Source organism: Onychostoma macrolepis, chromosome 09, assembly GCF_012432095.1.
Source record: "Onychostoma macrolepis isolate SWU-2019 chromosome 09, ASM1243209v1, whole genome shotgun sequence".
NCBI lineage: Eukaryota > Metazoa > Chordata > Actinopteri > Cypriniformes > Cyprinidae > Onychostoma > Onychostoma macrolepis.
In genome coordinates, this window is record NC_081163.1 from 24458516 (window position 1) to 24482815 (window position 24300).

The following is a 24300-nucleotide window of genomic DNA, read 5'->3' on the forward strand; positions in this document are numbered from 1 at the left end:
AACCATTTGTCCTATGTAGGGCCAACAATTAGAACATGTATCTATGTATTTAATTTTATATATATTGCAGTTATTTATGACTGTTTTACATCGCTGTGGAGGAATTCAAAAAGGCTTTCATTCAGCAACATTTGTCAAGCATGAACTGTGCATTTCAAGTCCAAGAAATCAGCATTTCAGAAGGATTTAAGTCCAGACTTTCATTAGGACAGATGTACTAAAGAATTAGATGCTGAGCAGAATTTGTAGTTCCTTCAGTGAAGCCTTTCGAGTTCTGTTGCAGCAAAACATGCCTAAAACATCACCACCATGCATGCTCAACCTTGATATTTACCAAAAATCCCACTTTTTTGATTAATTTGTCCATAAGACATTTTTTTTTAAATTATTATTATTCTTGATGATCATCCCCCTACTACAAATATAAGGCAAATGTTTGTGTTTTTTAAGTTGAGACATGGTTTTCACCTTACTACTGTCTTGTCTGTTTGTAAAAATTTGTATATTTTTAAGTGTGTTCATTATTGTAATTTGTTGCCTGATATAGATCATAAAAGGCGGTTGCTTTTTGACGGATTACTGAGTGTTCAGACGTGTTCAATGCAGGTGGGCTAATCACAACCTTTATGACTGTAAAACCCCATGAGCCCGTCCCTGAACTCTGTACAGAACAAATCATTTATACAACAGAACAACATCAGCTGCACTGGTGAGCCAATTATATCTCTTTCTCTCTTTCTGTGTATGACAGATCCTTAGATATCCTAGAAGATATTTTTCCTCACCAAACAGGGTTCACATGGGGTTATGTGCCACACCACACCCTCAAATAATTTATCACCATTCAGCCTAGCCATGGCAAATCCCTAAAGACACAATTACCAAGCCCCTTTCACTTAAGAAATGACACACACAAACACACAACACAACACAACACAACACAAAATACTGCTCTGCTCAGTTGTCTCCATTTTTATGTCAGTTAGGGCCTGTTCATTCTTCAGCATGACCTGCAGTTTTAGGGGCTGGGACAGCACAGACTGTCTAAAACAGCAATTGTGGTTAAAGTTAAATGTATTAGACAAAAAAAGTAAAGAATTAAATGGTTTGTAGTCATTCTGTAATATGAAATACTGTGCATCAAATATCCAGTGACAGTAAGCAGTAATTAAGCCTCTAAGTTGGTATTTTAACACTAATAGCACATCAGTCATATTTACCAAATGAAACTATTTCAATTAAATATAAAAGGATTAGTTCACTTTCAAATTAAAATTTCCTGATAATTTATTCACCCCCATGTCATCCAAGATGTTTATGTATTTCTTTCTTCAGTCGAAAAGAAATTAAGGTTATTGATGAAAACATTCCAGGATTTTTCTCCATATAGTGAACTTCAATGGATTACAAACGGTTGAAGGTCAAAATTACAGTTTCAGTGCAGCTTCAAAGGGCTATAAACGATACCAGACGATGCATAAGGGTCTTATCTAGGGAAATGATCGGTCATTTAAAATTTTTATTTTTTTTAAATGTATATGCTTTATAAACACAAATGCTCGCCTTGCTCTGTTCTGCGATGTGCGTTCATGACTTCACGTAATACGTAATTACGTTGAAAAGGTCACGCTTGAGAGGTTTGTGTCGCCGCAGCAGTGTCCTCCATCTGCCTAATTTCTTCCTCTGTATTCCGGTTCAAAAAGGTAGGGCAGGGCGAAAAACTCCATCTCATCTTCTCCTCCAAGTTCAAAATTGTCCGACATCGTTGTTTTACCTTTTAACTCCCTTTTTTTGTAAACGGCGCTTGTATTTGCACGTTCAACTTGTAAACACTGACTCGGTACTTCTGCCTACGTCAAGCGTGATGTTTTCAACGTAATTACACATTACGTGAAGTCATGAACGCGCATCGTAGAACAGAGCAAGGCGAGCATTTGTGTTTATAAAGCATATACTTTTTTTTTTTTAATGACCGATCATTTAGCTAGATAAGACCCATATTCATTGTCTGGTATCGTTTATAGCCCTTTGAAGCTGCACTGAAACTGTAATTTTGACCTTCAACCGTTTGGAGTCCATTGAAGTTCACAATATGGAGAAAAATCCTGGAATGTTTACATCAAAAACCTTAATTTCTTTTCGACTGAGAAAAGAAATGCATAAACATCTTGGATGACATGGGGGTGAGTAAATTATCAGGAAATTTAAATTTGAAAGTGAACTAATCCTTTAAGTTCAGTAAAATTGAGTGTTATTTATTTATTTAGCTAGCATTCACAAGTTTGCCTGCCCATTCAGCCCTGCCAGATAATGGTAAACAAACTTGGCTTGCTGTCTGCGAAGGAGGCTCGAACCCGAGGCTCGGCTCGAGCTCTGAGTAAGAACCCCCATGATGATACGGTGTGGATGAAAGAGAAGGGATTTAAAGGAGGAGAAGGGGTGGTGGAGGGATGCCAGAAGAATAGTCGCTTGGACGGAACAATGACTGCTGCTTATATACGGTCAAAACGATGATTGGCAGGACTGGATGATTAGGCTCCTCCCGAACCTGCATTGTGAACTTCATTAAGATTAGGGGGAAACCTGTCAGTGTTTATTGTTCCGTTATATTGGGACTTAAAAGAGTTCTTGTTATGTCTGAGTTTTGTGGGTAACCATTATGCTAAAGAGTAGAGCCTGTGGTTAGATCGAGGATGGGCGTTAACACTATACTGCTTTGTTTAAAAAGCTTTTAAAAGTTTTCATTACTATTGGTTTCTAAATTAAATAGATTGAGGCAATCGGTTTCCTCAAATGAAATGAGTTATCTTAGCTGATTGGGTTTTACAGTGTATGCACTCGAGGGCTACTAGCTCATCTCTGCATATCCATAATGCAGGCTATGGTTTTGCTAGCACAATGTGGTATATTCTGCCCATTGGTTTCATCATTTATGAAAATCCTTATCACTGGTTGCAGAACAGCTGAGCAAAGCGCAAAGCTTACAGTCCGTATTTATAAAGATCTTTATCAGTCTGATCTCAGAGCAGGGCTAAATTTACACTCTGCATTTAGTAGGATTTTGATTATTCTTTGTGAAGGGATTTTGTTGCGGGCTGCATCCTTCCAGAAAAGCATCAATATCTTTCACAGAGAAAATAAGCGGGAAATCCTCCTCATGAAATGATAATGTGGACAGGGACACAAAATGTTGGGATATGTTTAATGAAAAATACAAACAAACAGCATGGATGCAAACACATTCATGCATGATTGTGAAGGACACAATATTATAATCCAAGAAAAGAAACACGTGGATAAAAGATGTATGAGCCCATTACAGAGCCAATGAGCTGAAGAACATCTGAATATTTTTTCACTGTATTTATAACTTTCTCACCAGATTACTGTTATTCTTAATTATCTCCAAACAAAGGACAGTGTGCTCAAAACAATTAACACAGCCATCTGAACTGACTCTTAATTTAGTAAAACATTCATTCATAAAAGTACTGTATTCTTTATAGCTACTACATATTTTACATTTTTTTAATTTCATTTCTGGGACCAATTTACCAATTTAATTAGGTCACTTTTAAGAAAAACTGTTCAAACAGTGAGTCTAGGTATTTCGCAGTATTTTAGCAGTTTATTTAGGCTAGAATGTGCATCATGTACTGTATCATTTAAATCAGTTAACCTGTAAACCTGTAAACCTGTAAACAACAACATGAAAATAAGGTTTTTACAGTATGATAAGTAGTTCTTCACAGAAGTGCTGACTGAACTTGTGATTTTAGGCAAGCTTTTCTATAAATGATTCATCAGATATTCAGTAACAGAATGTGGGTTGTCTGTGACATGTCATGTGAGGATGAGACCATTAAAACACTATTAACCTGTAAATGAAGGATGACAATTGTTCATCTATAAAGTTTCAAATGCTAATAGATGGTTGAGAATGTAGACTAGAGTTTACATATTCACAATCACAAAAAAAAAATAATTACAAAAATCACGTGAGGAAAACCCCCAAAAACACACAAATCCAAGGTAGTTCACACGGATTTTGGGCTGCAAATTCATATTCAGTAATAAACTCATAAAATTTGAAAGGGGTGGTTGAATGCAATTTCACATTTTTAATGTTAGTTAGTGTGTAATGTTGCTGTTTGAGCATAAACAATATCTGCAAAGTTACGACGCTGAAAGTTCAATGCAAATGGAGATATCTTTTAAAATGATGGCAGTTTAATGCCTACAAAAACGGCTCGTAGGCACTACAACAGGGTTTGTGACATCACAAACCCAGATAAACCCTGCCCCTGGGAACATGAAACAAAGGGGGCGAGGCCATGCTGCACTGCTTTAGAGAAGAGGAAGAGAAAACTAGGGGTGCACGTAAAAATGTATTCATATATGAATCGCAATTATGTCTTCTAATGATTCTAATGGATTCACAAGTTTCAAAATCAATGTTCTAAAACAGAAATTCTTAATCCTGTTCCTCACGTTCTCCTGCTCTGCATCTCTCTCTCTCTCTCTCTCTCCATCATTCCAATTATACACTTATTTTCACATAGCTATGAGAAACCATTAAACTTGGACACGTGTGCGGTTGCCGTACTGTATTTCACGAGTTCGTGTGCCCATATAATCTTAGCATTAGTGGTAAACGGATTTGTTTGATGTAGTTCGCAAGTTCGCAAGTAGTTCTCAGTGAGGATATTTTTATTTAATAATTATCAAATATCTAATAAGGAACTACCTTTGTCCTAAAATTGTTTTACTTACTGCTTAGTTAATCTTACTTCTCTATTAGTTAATAGTATTAAGTTAAGTGTTAATGTAGTACTACCTATTACTTCCTGCATAGTTACTTCACTGAAAAAAACAATAAGTAAATTTACTTAATTTTTATTTGGCAAGTTTTTGCACAAATAAATTTTAAGTAAAATGTAAGTACTGAATTAAGTAAAATCTACTTGGCTAAGTTAGGTCAAATTAACAAAGGAAATAAGTAAAATTAACATGGCCAGTTAGAGTTTGATGAGTAAATTTTACTTGATTATTTTAAGTTAAATCTGCAATACTTAAGCACATTTCACTAAGTCATGGCTTCTAAAATTTACTCAAACAATGTAGTACTGGGAAACAACCATGCTATTAAAGCATGTGATTAACGTACAAACATGTAAGCAAGCAAGTAGACAGCTTATTATCCTTTTAAGATAATATATCCACTCAAAAGAATTGTTACTTAAATGAACACAGAGACCTCAATACTTGGTACACCATACACAATGACGGTGACAATCAGTGGATAGTGTATGAGTAAGAATGGGTCATTTTGAGTAGAAAATCAACTCCAGATGTCACAAAACAGTAAGTTACTAAACCTAACAACAAAAGCAACCATAAAACAGTGTAAATATAACTAAAAAACAGTGACAAATTTAACCTTTTTAATTATTCATGCCCCAGTGCATGATGGGAAAAACGGGATCATAACTTTGATATTTACTTAAAGAATCCTTGTAAACATAACAAACAATTCCAAGCAAAATATATTTTAATATATAAACTTTAATTTCTACAAGCTTAAATTGAGTACTAATATAGAATTTACTTTAATTTTTTAATTCTTGCCTGAACTAAATTATTTAACGTAGAAATTACATTTGTTTTTATGTAGTATTTACTTCACCAAAAAATCATTTTTATCAGTGTTGCTAACAACGGACCATTATTCTAAAGTGTTACCCATGAATTATTATTGAGACTAATCTGGCTCCATGGTCCACCTGACATGAGACATCATCTCTCTCTCTCTCTTTGAGTGTTCGTTTACATGTTCTGGATCTAATTAGCTGTGTAACAGTCAACATTACTTCAACAGAACTGATCTGTCATTTTGGAGTTTGTTTAAATAACAAACAGTGAAAACATTGAACAGAAATAGTCTTAGAGTTTAGAGATTTTCTTATTTTTTTCTTCTCCACAGGGAATATATACTATATATATATATATATATATATATATATATGTGTGTGTGTGTGTGTGTGTGTGTGTGTGTGTGTGATGGTGAGATCAGATCTCTGTTGAAATTAGAAATGTAAACTGTGTATGTAAATTTCTTACCGTAAATATATCAAAACGTAATTTTTAGTAATATTAGTAATATGCATTGCTAAGAACTTAATTTGGACAACTTTAAAGGTGAATCTTCATGCCGGAAAATAAGTTGATTATTAAAAAAGAACAGCTAAACTGTAAAAACAAAAAAACAAACAAACAAAAAATATATATATTTTTATCTATATCTATAAATATATTTTGTCTATAGACTTGGTCGGCATTGCTGGGAATGCCCACAAAAACGTCATATCCGTTTATGCAGTGGGGGAAAACAAACTAATGAGCGGAGACCTTGTTAGGCACTTGATCTTTACTTTTTGTTATGATTTCGACTGATTTTTGCTTGGTGCAATGCCGAAAAGTTGCTGTGTGGTGTTCTGTACCTCTAATAAGTTAAAAAAAAAAAAAAAACGATCTGAAGATTTACATACTGCCGAATAAACAGACAGAGATAGAAATCTAAGCAGGTAGCACACAACATCAGAACTCCGACAGCAGTTACGGATATGAAACATATCAAGCTTAATATTCATATTTATATGCACTCCAGATAGGCTAGACTACTTAGGCTACCTTTCAATGACCTGTCATTAGTCCCGTCCCCCTGCACTGCAACCCAGTTCTGATGGGGCTTACAGCAACCCGCCTTCACATCAAATAAATGTCACTCCCTGACATCTTTGTGATGTAAATGTCATAATGTATTAAAACATTTTTTTCATATTATTATTATACACAGTCTCTTACGAAAATTAACATGGTAGCCTATTACTATAGTAAAAGTAGGCTATAGTTGGCTAACCGTGTTTTTTTGGGCGTTTTTATTTCTAGTTGTAGCCTATAACCACAGTTTTACTTCAAATACCATGGTTAAACTATGGTTAGTGTAGCAAAATATGTTTAATTTGTTTTTACCATGGTTTACCTATAGTAACCATGTTTTTTTGGGGGGGTTGTAACCACGGTTAATTTTCATAAGGGATGTTTTCATGTTATTTTATATATTTTTATTTTGCGGCGTGCATTTGTGAAAATGATTAGGCTATACGTTTAGCACACACCACATAATGCTGTGCATTTCAAGGCACTTCGTAGACCTTTAATGTTATCTATGTTTTGTCAATGTTAAAATTCTTTTTAATATATCAATAAAAAAGTATGACAGGCTTTTACTCTAGTCTTTATCACTTTATTAAAATTAAGCAAAACAAAACGACAAATGTTTACTTTCACAAGCCGTCACGTATAGGTTTGTAGTAAGCTGTCTCTTGCCTGGACACTCAATCAAGTAACAAAAAGTGTTGGGAAATGACACCTCTAGCCATTCTGTTGGGTTGTTTGTCCAGTCACAGATACCTTAAGGACAGTCTGACCCAATACGGCTCAGTTTTTCGACATATCTTTCTCTGTCGAGCAGCAGAAATGATTTTATGTAGACCATTCTGGGTCAACACCATGCTTTTCCAATGAGGGGGAAAGGATCGTTTTCCCCCACGCTGACTCCGCCCACAAAGCTATGACGCAACACCGACCAAGTCTATTGAGGTTATTTACACTAACTCTGCCGACCAACTTGTGATTACAAAGTAATACAAAAGACCACAGTCCAATTACAGCTCCAGTGTCACAGATGGTGAAGTGTGTTGAAGCCATTTTTGACGCGATCGACCTGGGTTCGAATCCGTGTTTTGTAGAACTTTTTTCCTACCTTTTCAAATCAGATATCTCTTTGGAAAGGCATGTATTTTCAATAATTATGAAGGAAATAATCTAAAAGTTGAACTTAAAGTATCTTGTAGGGTTAGGGTAAGTGTAGGGAGGGATCTATTGTCCCAAGGTAACATCCATTTAATAATTTGAATTAAAATTATAATTTACACTCAATATGTTATTATTGCATACTGTTTTATAATGTACTACAATACTGAGGTGCAGATAATTTCCACTATTTGCAATAAGTATTATAAATAGCAGAAAATAAAGTGTAAATAGCTATTTGTAGTAAAAATCTATAGCTATTTGCTTAGCGTAAACATTAAGTGTAACAGGGACATGAATTATTATTATAATTATATATATATATATATATATACAGGGCTGCAAATGAGGGGGGAAGGAGTCCGGGGAGTGAATTTTGAGGGGGTGGCGTTTCATTTCCTACTGGTTAGGTTTATTTGGAAATTAAAGTGATTTCTATATTTTATCCATTCAAAGCGATCCCAGTTCTGCATATAAACGTAGCGCTGAGTTAGTTTATGGTTCGCTGCGCAATGCCATCTTTTGCCATTTAATACCTGCAGACTGCAGCCAATAGAAATGCTTCTCTATCGCTGCACGTCCTGCTCCTCACAGCACAGACCGTGAAGGCAGACTGCAGTTGTTGTCATTCATTGTAACAAACAAAGTGTAGAGACGATGAAAATAATATATTCTGTGTGCCGTGTAGAGAGCTTCATTCATTAAAATGGAAGTTTGTGAGATAGCGATGAACGGAGAGTAACAGCTTTTTAATGATTATAGAGTTTGCAAATGTGAAATTGAATTCATACAACAGTTTATACATTTTTCATTTTATATAAAAATAATATTAAGTGACTTACATTTTAGGAACACTGTTGTCTATTTTGCTCTATTTCATCAACAAAAATATAGTTAAAAAACAAAGATTTTGCGCAAGTCTTTGACACAGCGCTGTTTCGTTTATGAATGAATCTTTGCTTTTGAACAAATCTAGTGAGTCAATGATTCAATGACCCATTCATAAAGAGAGTCACTTGCTTCGTTCCTAAATGAATCAGCCGTTTGAACGAATCGATTGAATGAATGATTCAGTGACAAAGACATTGACTTGATGCCACCTACTGGCAGTTTCTGATTAATTTTTAAAGTATTTGAGTCATTTAATTCATTGAAATTTATATATTTAAAACATTAATCTCATAACATTGTTATTATGAGATGCATTAATGTCTTGTCAAAAATGTATTAAATTCTGTAAATATTCCTTAATGTCACATTTGTGCTCTTCTGTGTCATGCAAAGATGAATTGTTGATGCCGATTTAATTTGACTGGAAACTTATTCTTCCTGATTGTTATTGGTATATATAATTCTTTTAATTGAATTTATTGTTTAGTTAAAATTTTTTGATAAAAGTTTATAAATCTAAATTTTTTGGCACAAAAGATGACATACATTTAATAAAGTTAGAAAAATGGCATTACAAAGGTTAAAAAAAAAAAAAAAAAAAAAACTTTAAGGAGTCAAATATCAGTAGGAAAGTTAATTTGTTGGGTCATTCCTGGGATTTGGTAATATTTCAGTCCCCCAGAGTTTCTAAAGTGGTGGTTCACCAAAATGAATTGTTAGAAGCTTTTCGCAAAACTTTGGGATGCCCATTATAATTAATACAAATAATTATTGCATTTTTATATTTTTAGCATAAAATAATGTCTTATATCTATCTTGAACCAAGCATTTTGTAATGTCCCTGAGTTTGTACTTAGAAAATTATTAACAAAATGTGCATAGTGTCTGTGATTTTTGGCAACAATTTAAGCATTTACTTGTGTTCCTTTCTTGTAAAAAATATTTTTCTGAAAAAAATGCAAAATATTGGATAAAAAAACAGACTGTAAAGTTATGTCTGTCAGTCTGAACTCAACCCCGTCACACTAACCATTCTTCGCCCGTAATAATTTAGTCTCCACTCATATGTGACTTCATTCAGGTCTCTTTAATAGTGGTGCAGAAAATGCTTAGTAGTATCATACGTTTTATTCATATTTTTGAGGCATGTTATGGTCAGGGAGGGTACTGTCAAGCTTAACAGCTCAACCCTGTCATATAAAATTAAGATGGAACATTATTAGTTTTACAACATTTTATTTTCATTCATAAGTATATACAGTGTGTTTATTTTATTGCTGCCATATATGGTCTACTCTCCTATGCTACATGAGCAGCAGTGGCCACAACCCCGTCACACTCAACCCCATTACAAATATATGTATTTATCATTGTTACAGGGTTGTAAACTTGTGACAGGGTTGAGTTATTTGCTTCATTTATTAATAATTTTAATGAAAAAAATAAAAAATAGTCATGGTTTCAGTAAATATATATACTCCAAAATCATGTCAACTCATATTTTTGTTTTAAATAGAATTTTTGACATAATATGTCCACTTAAACGTGGAGAAGCATCATACATCAGAAATTGCGCCCACATTTGCAGCAGAAAGACAATGTTGGCCATGCAGATATGTTGACCCAGAAATAGGGGACAATATGAGAGAGAAACAAAACCAAAAATTTAAATTTAAGGCAATGTATCTCTTCAAATGTGTTACAGTCTTCAACCCCATCACACCTTGTCACATGAATATTTTTTGAAAAATATAGGGAAGACAATTAAGAACAAAAGTATTTCTTGCTGATTACCATCTGATATGTTAAGGGCTAAAACAATAAAATTGTGGTTTTAGTTAAAATTTCAAATTCTAAATATTTTTTACAAAAATAAAGAGACTGTATACACACAATTTGTGTACTTTTAGCTTCAGTCCTATAAAAATGTGAAAATGATGATAAATGTTACATTTGTTATCATTAAATTGCTATCAGGGACACAAGAGCAGTAGGCAGATGTTTGTTTTATAACAATTTCTGTGTAAAATCAATTTAAACCAATCCCATTTTGTCCGTTACACATAGAGACTCTTTCACCTAGATATCACACTATAGAGTCTGTGTCTGTTCCCCGAACTAGAAAATACAAAAAACATCCAAACCAATTTAATTGACATTCAACACATAAAAACTGTAGACGAAATACTTCCAAGGCACTCACGGGTACCCTGTGAGTGCCTTGGAAGTATTTCGTCTACATAATTTGATCTTTACCTCTACTATACCCAATGAGCACCAGGGGCTTGATAAAGACACCCGTGTAGCACTCTCTGCTTCTGTTTCCTGAAATAAAAAATGTATATAATACAGAGAAAAAAATGATAAAGCTTGGCTTACTGAATATCAGGTCCCTTTCTACGAAAGCACTTTTTGTAAATGATATGATCACTGATCATAACCTAGATGTGCTCTGTTTGACAGAAACCTGGTTAAAACCATATGAATACATTATTTTAAATGAGTCTACCCCAAGATTACTGTTATAAAAATGAACTGCGTCCAAAAGGCAAAGGGGGAGGTGTTGCTACAATTTATAGCAATATTCTCAGTATTTCTCATAGGGCAGGCTTTAAGTATAACTCCTTTGAAGTAATGGTGCTTCATATAACATTACCTAGAGAAACAAGTGTTAATGATAAATCCCCTGTGATGTTTGTACTGGCTACTGTATACAGGCCACCAGGGCACCATATAGATTTTATTAAGGAATTTGCTGATTTTCTTTCAGAGTTAGTGCTGGCTACAGATAAAGTCTTAATCGTTGGTGATTTTAATATCCACATTGATAATGAAAAAGATGCATTAGGATCAGCATTCATAGATATCCTGAACTCTATTGGGGTTAGACAACATGTCTCAGGACCTATTCATTGTCAAAATCATACTCTAGATTATATATTGTCACATGGAATTGATGTCAATGGTATTGAAATTCTGCAGAAAAGTGATGATATCTCAGATCATTATCTAGTCTTGTGTAAACTCCATGAAGTTAAAACTGTAAATTATACTCATTGCTACAAGTATGGGAGAACCATCACTTCTACCACAAAAGACTGCTTTGTAAATAATCTTCCTGATTTACCCCAGCATATCCAACAGCACAGAAAAACTTTATGATGTAACAGAAACTATGGACTCTTTTTTTCTAGCACGTTAGATACGATTGCTCCTTTACGCTTAAGGAAGATTAAGGAAAAGAGTCCAGACTCGCGCCCTAAAGAGAGCAGCCCCGAAAATGGAGCGCAGCTGGAGGAAAACAAAACTACAGGTATTTCGTATTGCTTGGCGGGAAAGTACCCTATCCTAAAGAAAAGCATTAAAAACTGCTAGATCTGATTACTTTTCGTCTCTTTTAGAAGAAAACAAACATAACCCCAGGTATTTATTCAATACAGTGGCTAAATTAACAAAAAATAAAGTATCAGCATGTGTTGACATTTCCCAACTATTTTACTTCCAAGATCAATACAATTAGAGATAAAATTTCAGTTACAGTATCACATCAGATAGTGCACTATAGATCCCCTAAGGAATAATTCCACTCATTCTCTACTATAGGAGAGGAAGAATTGTATAAACTTGTTAAATCATCTAAACCAACAACATGTATGTTAGACCCTATTCCATCTAAACTACTAAAAGAGGTGCTTCCAGAAGTCATACATCCTCTTTTGGCTATTATTAATTTGTCATTGTCATTAGGATATGTTCCCAAAACCTTCAAATTGGCTGTTATTAAGCCCCTTATTAAAAAACCACAACTTGACCCCAAAGATCTAGTTAACTAAAGACCGATCTCGAATCTCCCTTTTCTTTCAAAGATACTAGAAAAGGTAGTATCCTCACAATTATATTCCTTCTTAGAGAAAAATGGTATCAGTGATGATTTCCAGTCAGGATTTAGACCGTTTCATAGTACTGAGACTGCTCTCATTAGAGTTACAAATGACCTGCTCTTATCATCTGATCGTGGTTGTATCTCTCTATTAGTACTACTGGATCTTAGCGCTGCGTTCGACACTATCGACCACAACATTCTTTTGAATAGACTAGAAAATTTTGTTGGCATTAGTGGAAGTGTATTAGCATGGGTCAAATCGTACTTATCTGACCGCCATCAATTTGTAGCAGTGAATGAAGAGGTATCATATCGATCACAAGTGCAGTATGGAGTACCTCAAGGCTCAGTACTAGGACCTCAGATCTATAATTCTTCACGGCCCGGCGAAACACACCATATTAAGAAATTAACGGAATGCATAGTCGATATAAAAAACTGTATGACGAGTAATTTCTTACGGCTAAATTCTGAAAAAATAGAGGTGTTAATTATCGGACCTAAAACTCCCACATGTAATAACTTAGAACACTGTCTAACACTTGATGGCTGCTCTGTAAATTCTTCGTCATCAGTTAGGAACCTAGGTGTGTTATTTAATAGCAATCTTTCCTTTGACAGCTACGTTTCTAGCATTTGTAAAACTGCATTTTTTCATCTTAAAAATATATCTAAATCGGGACCTATGCTCTCAAAGTCAAATGCATAAATGTTAATTCATGCATTTATGATCTCAAGGTTAGATTATTGAAATGCTTTATTGTGTGGTTGTTCTGCACAGTTAATAAACAAACTCCAGATGGTCCAAAATGCAGCAGCTAGAGTTCTTACTAGAACCAGGAAGTATGACCACATTAGCCCGGTTCTGTCAACATTGCACTGGCTCCCTATTAAACATTGTATAGATTTTAAAATCTTGTTAATTACTTATAAAGCCCTGAATGGTTTAGCTCCTCAGTACTTGAGCGAGCTCTTATCGCATTATAGTCCTCCATGTCCACTACTACTCAAAACTCTGGCCATTTGATAATACCTAGAATATCAAAATCAACTACGAGCGGCAGATCCTTTTCCTATTTAGCGCCAAAACTCTGGAACAATCTACCTAACACTGTTCGGGAGGCAGACACACTCTGTCAGTTAAAATCGAGATTAAAGACCCATCTCTTTAACCTGGCTTACACATAATACACTAATATGCTTCTAATATTCAAATCCATTAAAGGATTGTTAGGCTGCATTAATTAGGTCAACCAGAACCGGGAACACTTCCCATAACACCCGATGTACTTGTTACATCGTAAGAATAATGGCATCTACGCTAATATTAGTCTGTTTCTTTCTTATTCCGATATCACCGTAGCCATGCGATCCAGTCTGTATCCAGATCAGATGGTGGATCAGCACCTAGAGATGACCTCTACAGCCCTGAACGTCAGCAGAGATCAGGACACCTAGATGAGCCCCAGAGACAGATCCCCAGTGAGGACATCATCACCTAGACAGCCATCGGGACAAGACCACGGGAACCAAATGAGTCCTTTACACAATCTGACTTTGCTGCAGTTGGAACAAACTGCTGGTTTGTCTGGCGAGAGGAGAACTGGCCCCCCAACTGAGCCTGGTTTCTCCCAAGGTTTTTTCCCAAGGAGTTTCGGTTCCTTGCCTCTGTTGCATCTGGCTTGCTTAGTTGGGGACACTTAATTTCCAGCGATATCATCAACTTGATTGCACAGATACTAATTAAACTGAACTGAGCTGGATGATGACATCATTGAATTCAATAATAAAATGCCTTTAACTGAAAATTGAGTGTTTAATCTTGTCATTTTACATTATACTATTTTCCTATGTTGACACTATTTTCCTATTTTGATATTGGAATGTTGCTTTGACACAATCTGTTTTGTTAAAAGCGCTACATAAATAAAGGTGACTCGACTTGACTTGACAACTTATCCTAAATAAAAATACTTGATTTCACTGGAACATCTGTAGTATAGACTTCATCAGTGACAGCCTTCAATGTCTGGACAGATTTTTCATGAAATTTAAAATAGTTTGTGTAGTTTTATTTTAAAGCTTCAGACTGCTGGAGAGATTCTGCATTCACTGACAAAATTTCTCAAATCACCATGACGGGCACAGAAATCTGCCTCTGACGTTTTTGTTGTTGTGTCAGAACTGTTCAGGAATATTTGCTGAGTGAACTGGCAGCTCTCAAAATAGACCTCTCCTTGAAAAAAAAAGCTCTGTAAGTGCTAAAAGGAGTGAGGTGTGATGTTGATGAATGTTCCCTCATTTATTTCACATACACAATCTTAATAGTGGCTGTCTGAAATATGTTTCAGCATTAAATTCCAATTCCTAGAGGGAAGGTATGGCTTGGCCGATGTATATTTGTGTTATAGACTAATATCTTCCAATATTTTGAGATACACATACTGCATACTGTGTGCTGAAATTAAGTCAACATTTTATTGCTCAATATTTAATCACTAAAAATATTTAAAGACTTAAATTGTGGAAATGACACAATGAAAAACTAACACATCTGTTAAACTGCCAATACTGGATATTTGTCTGTTTTGAAATAATATACTTCTTTTTAGGTTGAGTTTATTATATTTGGACCATAGAAACTTCTAATATGAAACAAACTTTCAATAGTTCCCATTTTCTGTATCCCTGAGCTGTTTAACAGGAACCCAGTATCAAGGCAGACTATCACACTCTCTGCCTCTTTTTGTGCTCTGTCTGATGCATGTCCTCTCCCTCTGTTAGCTCTGTCTGTCTAAGGAAAAAGTGCTTTGCACACACTTTCCAGGACTTCATAATAATCATACATTCAAAGGCTGCATGGAAACACACAGGAGGGGGTTGCGGGTTTTCAAAGTGGGTTGCCATAGAAACAGTGTTAAAGCCACCAGAAAACTGGAGAGTCTTGGGATTCTGTTCACTCTTCATTAGTTATTAACATTGTATTGTGCTCATGCCACATGAGTCTCCAGCAGAAATGCTGGAAATAAAGTGATGGACTTCAGTGACTTCTTATTTCATAGCAGACTTGGAATTTCCTCTTGGCGTGCATTTCTAATTAACAGTTAATACTTTCACTATATTGCTTTTTTTTGTATTAATCTATGTGTACTGCATTTGTCTATCAGAAACTATGCTTCTATAAACAGAGGCAGAGTTGTAGGTCCATCCATGCAACCTTGCAATGCTGTTTGCAATGTTATGGTTTCTGGAAACATCAAATGGGTAAATTATGGAACTTGTGAGTTTGGGATGGAACTGTCTGTTTTCTTGAACCAGAAATTGGGTTAAAGGCCCTTCTAACTGCCTTTATATACTCTCTTTGTACAGTAGTCAAGTCAAGTCACCCTTATTTATATAGCGCTTTTAACAATACAGATTATGTCAAAGCACTTCACGTAGCATGAAGATTTTTGTTATACATTGTTAGTTCAAAACCTCATAGTGCTGGCCAACTGTAGTGATATTTCCACCTCCCAATATCCAACAAGACTTGATCATTTTCCAAAATGAAACTTATCCATAATAAATAGAATATGATTATAAAAAAAGAGCTTTGTGTTAAAAAGAGCTTTAAAAAAAATAGGCTATAAGATTTTTAAAATGTTGCTTTTTATCCTAAGGGATATACACTGGCAGCATACAGGTTTTACCAACCTCCCCAAACAGCATGTTTACAATTACACTTCATTGCTGATCAATATAACACAATCAATTGCACTTCAAGGCCAGTGAGATACCCCATGACTTCTGTTTTAGTAAGTCGCCTTAACAGGATGTGGTAGTCTTTCTAATTGAATAAAAAGTACAGTGTCCCTTTTCCCTGCACCATTTTTAAAGGAATAATTCACCCAAAAATTTAAACTTCCTGAAAATGTACTCACCCTCAGTCCATCCAAGATGTAGATGAGTTTGTTTCTTCATCAGAACAGATTTTGAGAAATGTAGTACTTGCTCAACAATGGATCCTCTGGTTGCCATCAGAATGAGAGTCCAAACAGCTGATAAAATCTAGCATATTGGCTGTTTATTATTATTATTTAGAAAGCACATGTTAATAACTTATTCTGCATGACCATATATAAGATCCCTTAATCCTACCCATACTGTACCTAAACTTGACAACTACATTACTAACTATTAATAAACAGCAAATTAGGAGTTCACTGAGGCAAAAGTCATAGTTAATAGTGAGTTAAACGGTCTCTGCTGGCCAAAATATCAGTCCTTAATTCAGAATAATGTGAAGTCCATTCCCTGTTGTCTTCTCACATTAAAATCCACTGCTTATTTGTATAGAAATTGTTGCACTGCTGCTTGTAAACAGTGCTTGGTCTTTGCACATTTCTCTCCTGATTCAGGCGAGATGACTTTTCAATTTCAATTTGAAGTTAAAAAGGTTTGAAGTTAAAAACATATTTGGTAACACTTTCTATGAAACCCATATTTATAATAAATTGTAATGGTATTGTTAAGGTATTATAATGAATGCATAATGCATTATAAAAAACCTTATAATGTGTTATATCATCTAATGAATATTCATAAGAACAGTTTTAATGTATTATAATATTTATAATATTTGTGGTTATAGCTTTTAACAGTATGATGATTTATAACACACAGTGAACACGTTGCATCCACTTAAGTTACAATGGATTATATTTATCATAGTTATAATGTATTATAAGTCTCATATCTTGCCACCTTTCTTATGCTACTTTACTTAAAGCCATCAATGACCACTTATAAATATAGTAACAATAACAGTAATAATTGTTTTCTCTCAAACAGCCATAAGATGAGATATCAGATCAGATGAATGTGTAATATGACACATTTGCTTTGTACTATTTTTATTTTAATATCAGTTTGATTATTTTGATGGTACCCTTTATACATCTGCTGTTAAGTAACTCTGCAACTACATGTCAGCTAGCAGTCATTGGAGTATTAGTAGTATGTCTGCTAAATATATGCTAACACTTTATTTTGATGGTTCCCAAACAGACATTCTACTGACTATAAGTAACTTTGCAAGTACGTGAATATTCTACCTACCCTAACCTTAACCTAAGCCTACTAATGCTCTAATGAGAGTTAGCTGACATGCAGCTGCAAAGTTGCTTATAGTCAATAGACTAAGGGGACCATCAAAATAAAATGTAACCTAACATATTGTCACGAATTCGGTCTGTGGCCTTCCATCGAATTGACTCTTGCACTACACTACTGTTGCACGTCACCCACGGACTACAATACCCATCATCCATTGCACTGACGACACACACAGCTGATTGCACTGATCATACAGCTGATTGTACTGATCACACAGCTTACTTAAGCCATGGACTTCCTTAGTCAGTATTGTCTGCATTTATCTCTCTCCTAGTGATAGCAACCTTATGGAGCCATTCTGTGTTTTCTGAAGTTAAGTCTAGCCGAACCTTGTTTATAGTCTGTTTCATCTGTGTCCTGATCCTTGCCTGGTTTATCTCGTCTCGTCTCGTCTCGTCTCGTCTGTCAGCCGCCTGCCCTGCATCTATTGTATGTTTGGATTAACCCTTGTCTTGCTGTTTCGGACTCTGTTCGCGTCTTGCCTGGATTATTGCTCACGTTTTGGATTACCTCTCTTGTCTAGCCCTCTGGATACTGTTTGCTGTTGTTCGACCCTACCTGTATGTTGACCATGTTTTACAAATAAAGCTTGCTCTTGGATCCGCACGTCTCATCTGCCAGCGGCTTTTCTAACGGACCCTGGTCAGGTATGGACCCATTCAATCAGCTGCTTGACCTGCGTCAAGGGAGTCTATCCATTGAGGAGTTCGTCACTCAATTTTGTGTGTTCTTTGACAAGGTACCTTTTGATGAGGTTGTATTAAAATACATTTTTCATTTTGGACTAAGTGAGCCCGTAAAGTCATGGTTACCTGAAGGAAAGTTTAATGTTAGTTTAAAGGATTTTATAGACTATGCTTTGCTGTGTGCTGGCTCGTCGTTTACTGTGGGTGTCGTGGAAGAGGAACGCAACACCGCGTCTGTGACTGAGATGGCAGATGCACCAGAATGCACTCACAAAATGGCGGACGCAACAACGCACCGTCATTTCTCATCTGATCTTCATGAGCCAAGTCAAGTCACAGTTAATCGTCATGAGCCAAGTCAAATCACAGCTGTTCACCCAGAGTCATGTCACGTCTCAGCTGATCTGCCAGAGCTTCGTCACGTCTCAGCTGATCTGCTAGAGCCTCGTCGCGAACTATAAAGGTTCTGTCAATGAACTGTCTGTCTGTCCAGTTTCAGTCAAAGAGCATGATTTTGAACTGTCTTCCTGTCCCATTCCAGGCAATGAATCAGATGTTGGACTGTTTGTTAGCCCAGTTTCCACCAGTAAACTCTATGGTGAATTAACTGCCCGCTCAGTTGTAACCAGCGAATCTGTTGATGAACTCCTTGTGTTCCCTGCCTCGGTCCTTGAGACCATATATGCTCTCTCTGTATCTTGTGTTTCTGTTTTTCCTAGGTCTCAATCTCTGCTGTGTCTTCCTGATCCATCGTGGTGCTCCTCTGCCTTGTCTCAACACTGGTGGGTTCCTGCTCTGTCTGCTTCGCCGTGGAGGTCATCTGCTCTGTCTGTTCCGCACTAGTGGGCTCCTGCCCTGTCTGCTCCGCCGTGGAGGTCTCCTGCCCTGTCTGCTCCGCATTGGTGGGCTCCTGCTCTGCACTGGTGGGCTCCTGCTCTGTCTGCTACGCCATGGAGGTCATCTGCTCCACCCTGGGTGGGCTCCTGTTCCACCCTGGCTTCCTGCTTCGCCGGTTCTGCCTGGGTGTCCTGCTCTGCCTCAGTCCCCGGTCTTCCCATTTCCACGTGGACCTGGGGCTCTGTCACGAATTCGGTCTGTGGCCTTCCGCCCGATAGCCGCCAGAAGTCACCCTTCCATCAAATTGACTCTTGCACTACACTACTGTTGCACATCACCCACGGACTACAATACCCATCATCCATTGCACTGACGACACACACAGCTGATTGCACTGATCACACAGCTTACTTAAGCCATGGACTTGCTTAGTCAGATCGCCGAGTATTGTCTGCATTTATCGCTCTCCTAGTGATAGCACTAGTCTAGCCCTCTGGATACTGTTTGCTGTTGTTCGACCCTGCCTGTATTTTGACCATGTTTTACAAATAAAGCTTACACTTGGATCCGCACGTCTCACGTCTCGTCTGCCTCGTTACACATATAAACATTGCTTTTTTTTTTTTTTTTTTCAGTTGAAATTAACTAGCTTACATCAAAATTAATATTAGCCTCACAGGGAACACTCAAATAACACTCCACACCTAACTACTTACAAGATGTATTGTAGTAAAATACTATGCGGATCTTAAATAATGCCAAGATATATAGTACATTATAAATGTAAAAGTAGATTTAATATGGTGTTCATTGTGTTATAAATAATCATAATCTTAAAAGTTATAACCACAAATGCGTAAGCATTATAATTGTTATGATTATTTATAAGACGATATAACATAAGGTTTTTTATAATGCATTATGCATTCATAATAATGCCTTAAGAATACCCTTATAATGTATTATAAATATGGGCTCCATGGAAAATGTTACCACATTTGTTTATTACAAACATGCAGCTTTCCGCTTCACAATATGTTAACTGTAGTGAAGTGGTGTGGATAACTTCTGGATTATTGTGATGTATTTTTTTTTTTTTTATCAACCATTCAGAGGCCATTTTATCATCAGAGGATCCATTGGTGAGCAAGTGATGTAACATTAAATTTCTCCAAATCTGTTCCGATGAAGAAACAAACTCATCTAAATCTTGGATGGCCTGAGGATGAGTAAATCGTCAGAAAATTCTAAAACTAAAACCATTCCTATAACTTTCAGAGGATTTTTTGACTCCGCATCAAAATAATACTTTTAACTGCAATCCAGGCTTAAGACAATGCATGATTAAAAATAGTAGACAGAATAACTTACCGGTCGTTTCAACAATACCCTCCAAAATCACGACTATTTCGAACTGTTCTGACTGCATGGATCGCTGTGAGAGCTCATAGAAAGGGCTCTTGGTGTCGATCACATGACAGATTGTGAGTGGTGACACAAGAAAGAGTTGGTCCGCTCCAGTGCTAAAGCCCACATCCAGCTCCAGCTGATCCAGGGGGAGGAACTCACCCTCGGGCGTCTGTCGGGACTGCAGGAGCGAAAAGAGGGGAGACGGGGCATAGAAATTGCTTTAGACACTGTATGGTGAATTAAGCTGCGAGGATAGACAGTCAGGCATCAAAGGACAGACAGGTAGGACATCAAATTAAAGCTCAAAGTATGCAATAAAGAAATCAATGCTATTTTTATACCAATCACAAATTACCAAGACACTGCAGCAAAGCCTAAACTGAAACATGACAGCTATTGGGATTGCAAACCTATTTTCTGATGAACTTTTCAACAGTCTCTTACACTGTTCTGATTGACATCTTTAACATTTAAGTGAAATAAGGTTCTTTCTCACACTCTTTTATTTGAACAATTTTAATTAAATGAGAGAATGTCATGATTCACAACCAATCACAGGCTGAGTCTGTTAATGAACAACAGAGGGCAGGGTAAAACATTAAGCTGAATAATGACACTATTGTCTTTTTTAGTTGCTTTATAGCTGAACTGTATTCATTTTATAACTGAATAACTTTACAACAGTAATACTGTTATGTTCTTGCTTATTACTGTGAAGTTGCTTTGAAACATTCTATATTGAATAAGGTGCTAAATAAATAAATGGACTTGACGGGTTTAGAACATCATGAGAGTGGTTAAATGATAGAGGTCGACCGATTCATCGGTTTTGCTGATTAATCGGCACTGATAGTTGATTGCCACAACTATCGGTTATCGGCAAAAATTCATGCCGATAGTTTTCCGGTTTGCAACCGTTGCTGGAGTGGTTGAGAAGGGTCCGCTGGCATTAATATACAGTATGAGAGTGGCCTCTAGAGGCGGAAATCACTGACAGCACGTGTTGTTTATTTTAACACATGACACTGCGCTGCACAGAGCAGGAAACTCCAGACTCGCGGAATAGAGCACCATTCACATAGTTTTCTATTAAATTACATTATATTTGTCACACGTTCTCTATCCACTTGCTCTGTGTTTTTTTTTTAAACACCGAACTTCAAACTCATTTATGCCACATTGTTTATTCTTAAAGCAAACTTATGTCTGGGTTTTCCCAATATGTTTATCCATATAGTGTATGTACAAGTCATTGGTGTTTGGTAAAGAGTTTTTGGCTCAAAATCTGCATTTAAAATCACACCAGAGGTGTTCAGCTTGGATTAGGACTTGGCTTTCTGCAGACCAGTCAAGTTCTTCCACACTGACTAAATCAATCATTTCTTTTTGAACCTTGCCTTATACACAGAGGCATTGTCATGTTAGAATAGAAAAGGGTCCTGTCCAAACTGTTGCTTTAAAATTAGAAGCACACAATTCCCTAGAATATTATTATATGCTTAAACATTAAGATTTGTACTCATGGAAATTACTAAAGTAGTCAAACCTGTTCATTAGAAGGGGGTGACCCAATACTTTTGGCAATATAGTGTATTAGTACACATAAGCCAAACCACCATCCTAACCATACAGTAGGTACATGTAATTAATTGGTATTACTCAGTACTTAAATGTATAATTGCACTGTAACAAGGACACAAAAATGTAATGTAGCCCATAAACTCTATAAGTGGACAAAAGGCAGACCCTTACCTTGAGTAATTTACACCGGATCTGGGCTGAAACCATGTGGCTGTTGCGCAGATTTCCCACCCTGAACATTAGCGTGAGTTTGCCATCGCGCATGGAGATGGCTGCATTTTCACTAAACATCAGAGTCTCTGCCCTCTTCTTGGGTTGAGACATCTTAATAAACATACAGCCTATTAAAAAGGCATCCACTATGGAGCCCAAGATGGACTGAAACAGGAAGAGAATGATTCCTTCTGGACATTTATCAGTGATATATCTGTGGCCATATCCTATAGTGGCCTCTGTCTCAATGAAGAAAAGGAAAGCAGAGGGAAAGTTATAGACGTTGGCCACACATGGTGTGTACTTCTCATCGTGGACTCGGTTTAGGTCCCCTCTGATGTATGCGATGACCCACCACATTGAAGCCATGAATAACCAGGCTACTGTGTATGTGAGGATGAAGATGAAGAGGTTCCATCGCCATTTGAGGTCTACTAAAGTTGTGAATAAGTCTGAAAGATATCTGCTGGTCTCCCCACCCAGGTTTCCATGCTGGACGTTGCATCGTCCGTTCTTGTCGACAAATCGTTGTCGTTTCCTTCTCTTTTCTTTCTGATGGCTGGAAGATGTGGTGGTCACTACCTGATAGTCGCTTCCAAATTTCTTACGAAGAGCAGACATTTTATCCTGCACAGACAGAAGTAAAGCAAACTTGACTCTCTGATATTTTAGCAGTCTATTAGACATGTCATGACCTTTTCAATGGTTAAAGATGTTATAAGTAAAAACAAAAGCATAAGTCACATAGGCTTTATCTCAGTAACTACTGCAGCATTTATTTATTTATTTGTTTAGTATAATTCATAAATCATTAATTGCTGGTGATTAAACAAGTGAACACAAAACACTACATTTTAGTACATTTCATCAACATTTCACTACATTTCAACAAAGGTCATCATTACAATGTACTTTTTCACTGAAAGGCTGTGATATGTCAGTTTTCACATAGAATTTTGCCTACACAGTAGCTTTATAGGTTACACTTCATTTTAGGATGTCGCTGATATACAAATAAGCAGTGCATAATATTACCTTACAAACTGTACTTAGGGTCAGGTTTGAGATTAGTTGCTTGTAATTATGCATAATTAGGTTTAGTAACTTAATCTAAATACTTTAGAATACTTTGAATTACTTAAGCTATGTAACACAAAGGATCATATTAACTTGATGTCTTATTTTTATGTTTTCCCACTCTAAATAAAAGTGACATCTTCCAGTCATAAGATTTGTGTTTTCTTTGCATTTTTTTAACATCAGTTTTCCACAGCATTTCTATGAACAACAACATTTTTTATGTCATTTAAATCTACCAATAAATATAAATTCAATTTGAATACAATGAATGGGATTCCGTGCTGTTTCATGCTGCATTCCAAGCTTCAAAACGAATCTAAACACACCAAACATATCATAACAGTAGCCAACTGGCTCCAAGTTATACAACAGATTTGTTTAATGAATGGACCAAACTTTAAGTGATTACTTCATAATCCTCCCTATGGAGAAGCGGTCGTCACAAAAGAATCGCTGAGTCAAAATTGACAGGACTCATTTCACAAAGCTACTATGGTCGCAATGTCGTTATAGCAAAGACTATAGAATACCCAAGACGTGTCACTCGTATAGTTTTGAATGGGGGAAAAATGCAACGCTCAATATGGCCGCTCAATCGCAGGAAGCCCCACCTTCTGATTGAAAGAGCCAATCACTAATCGGTAAAGTCAACGTGTCACTGCAGCTGCGGTTAGAAGTCCGGTTGCT

General features: G+C 36.3%; 1 protein-coding gene across 2 annotated transcripts in view; it reads right to left on the reverse strand.

Annotated features, from left to right (window-relative positions):
• The window catches only part of kcnj3a (potassium inwardly rectifying channel subfamily J member 3a), a 65184-nt gene that overhangs the window by 33748 nt on the left and 7136 nt on the right, over positions 1–24300 (reverse strand). The window contains exons 2-4 of one of the 2 annotated variants that reach the window (XM_058788174.1): positions 22492–23160; positions 20701–20917; positions 13869–14147 (exon numbers count right to left, since the gene is read on the reverse strand). In XM_058788174.1, coding sequence (XP_058644157.1) covers positions 14104–14147; positions 20701–20917; positions 22492–23154 — 924 coding nt within the window. In that variant the 5' untranslated portion in view covers positions 23155–23160 and the 3' untranslated portion in view covers positions 13869–14103. Of the gene's footprint in view, positions 1–13868; positions 14148–20700; positions 20918–22491; positions 23161–24300 lie in introns of those variants that run through there. The other variant, XM_058788173.1, reaches the window with a different exon arrangement.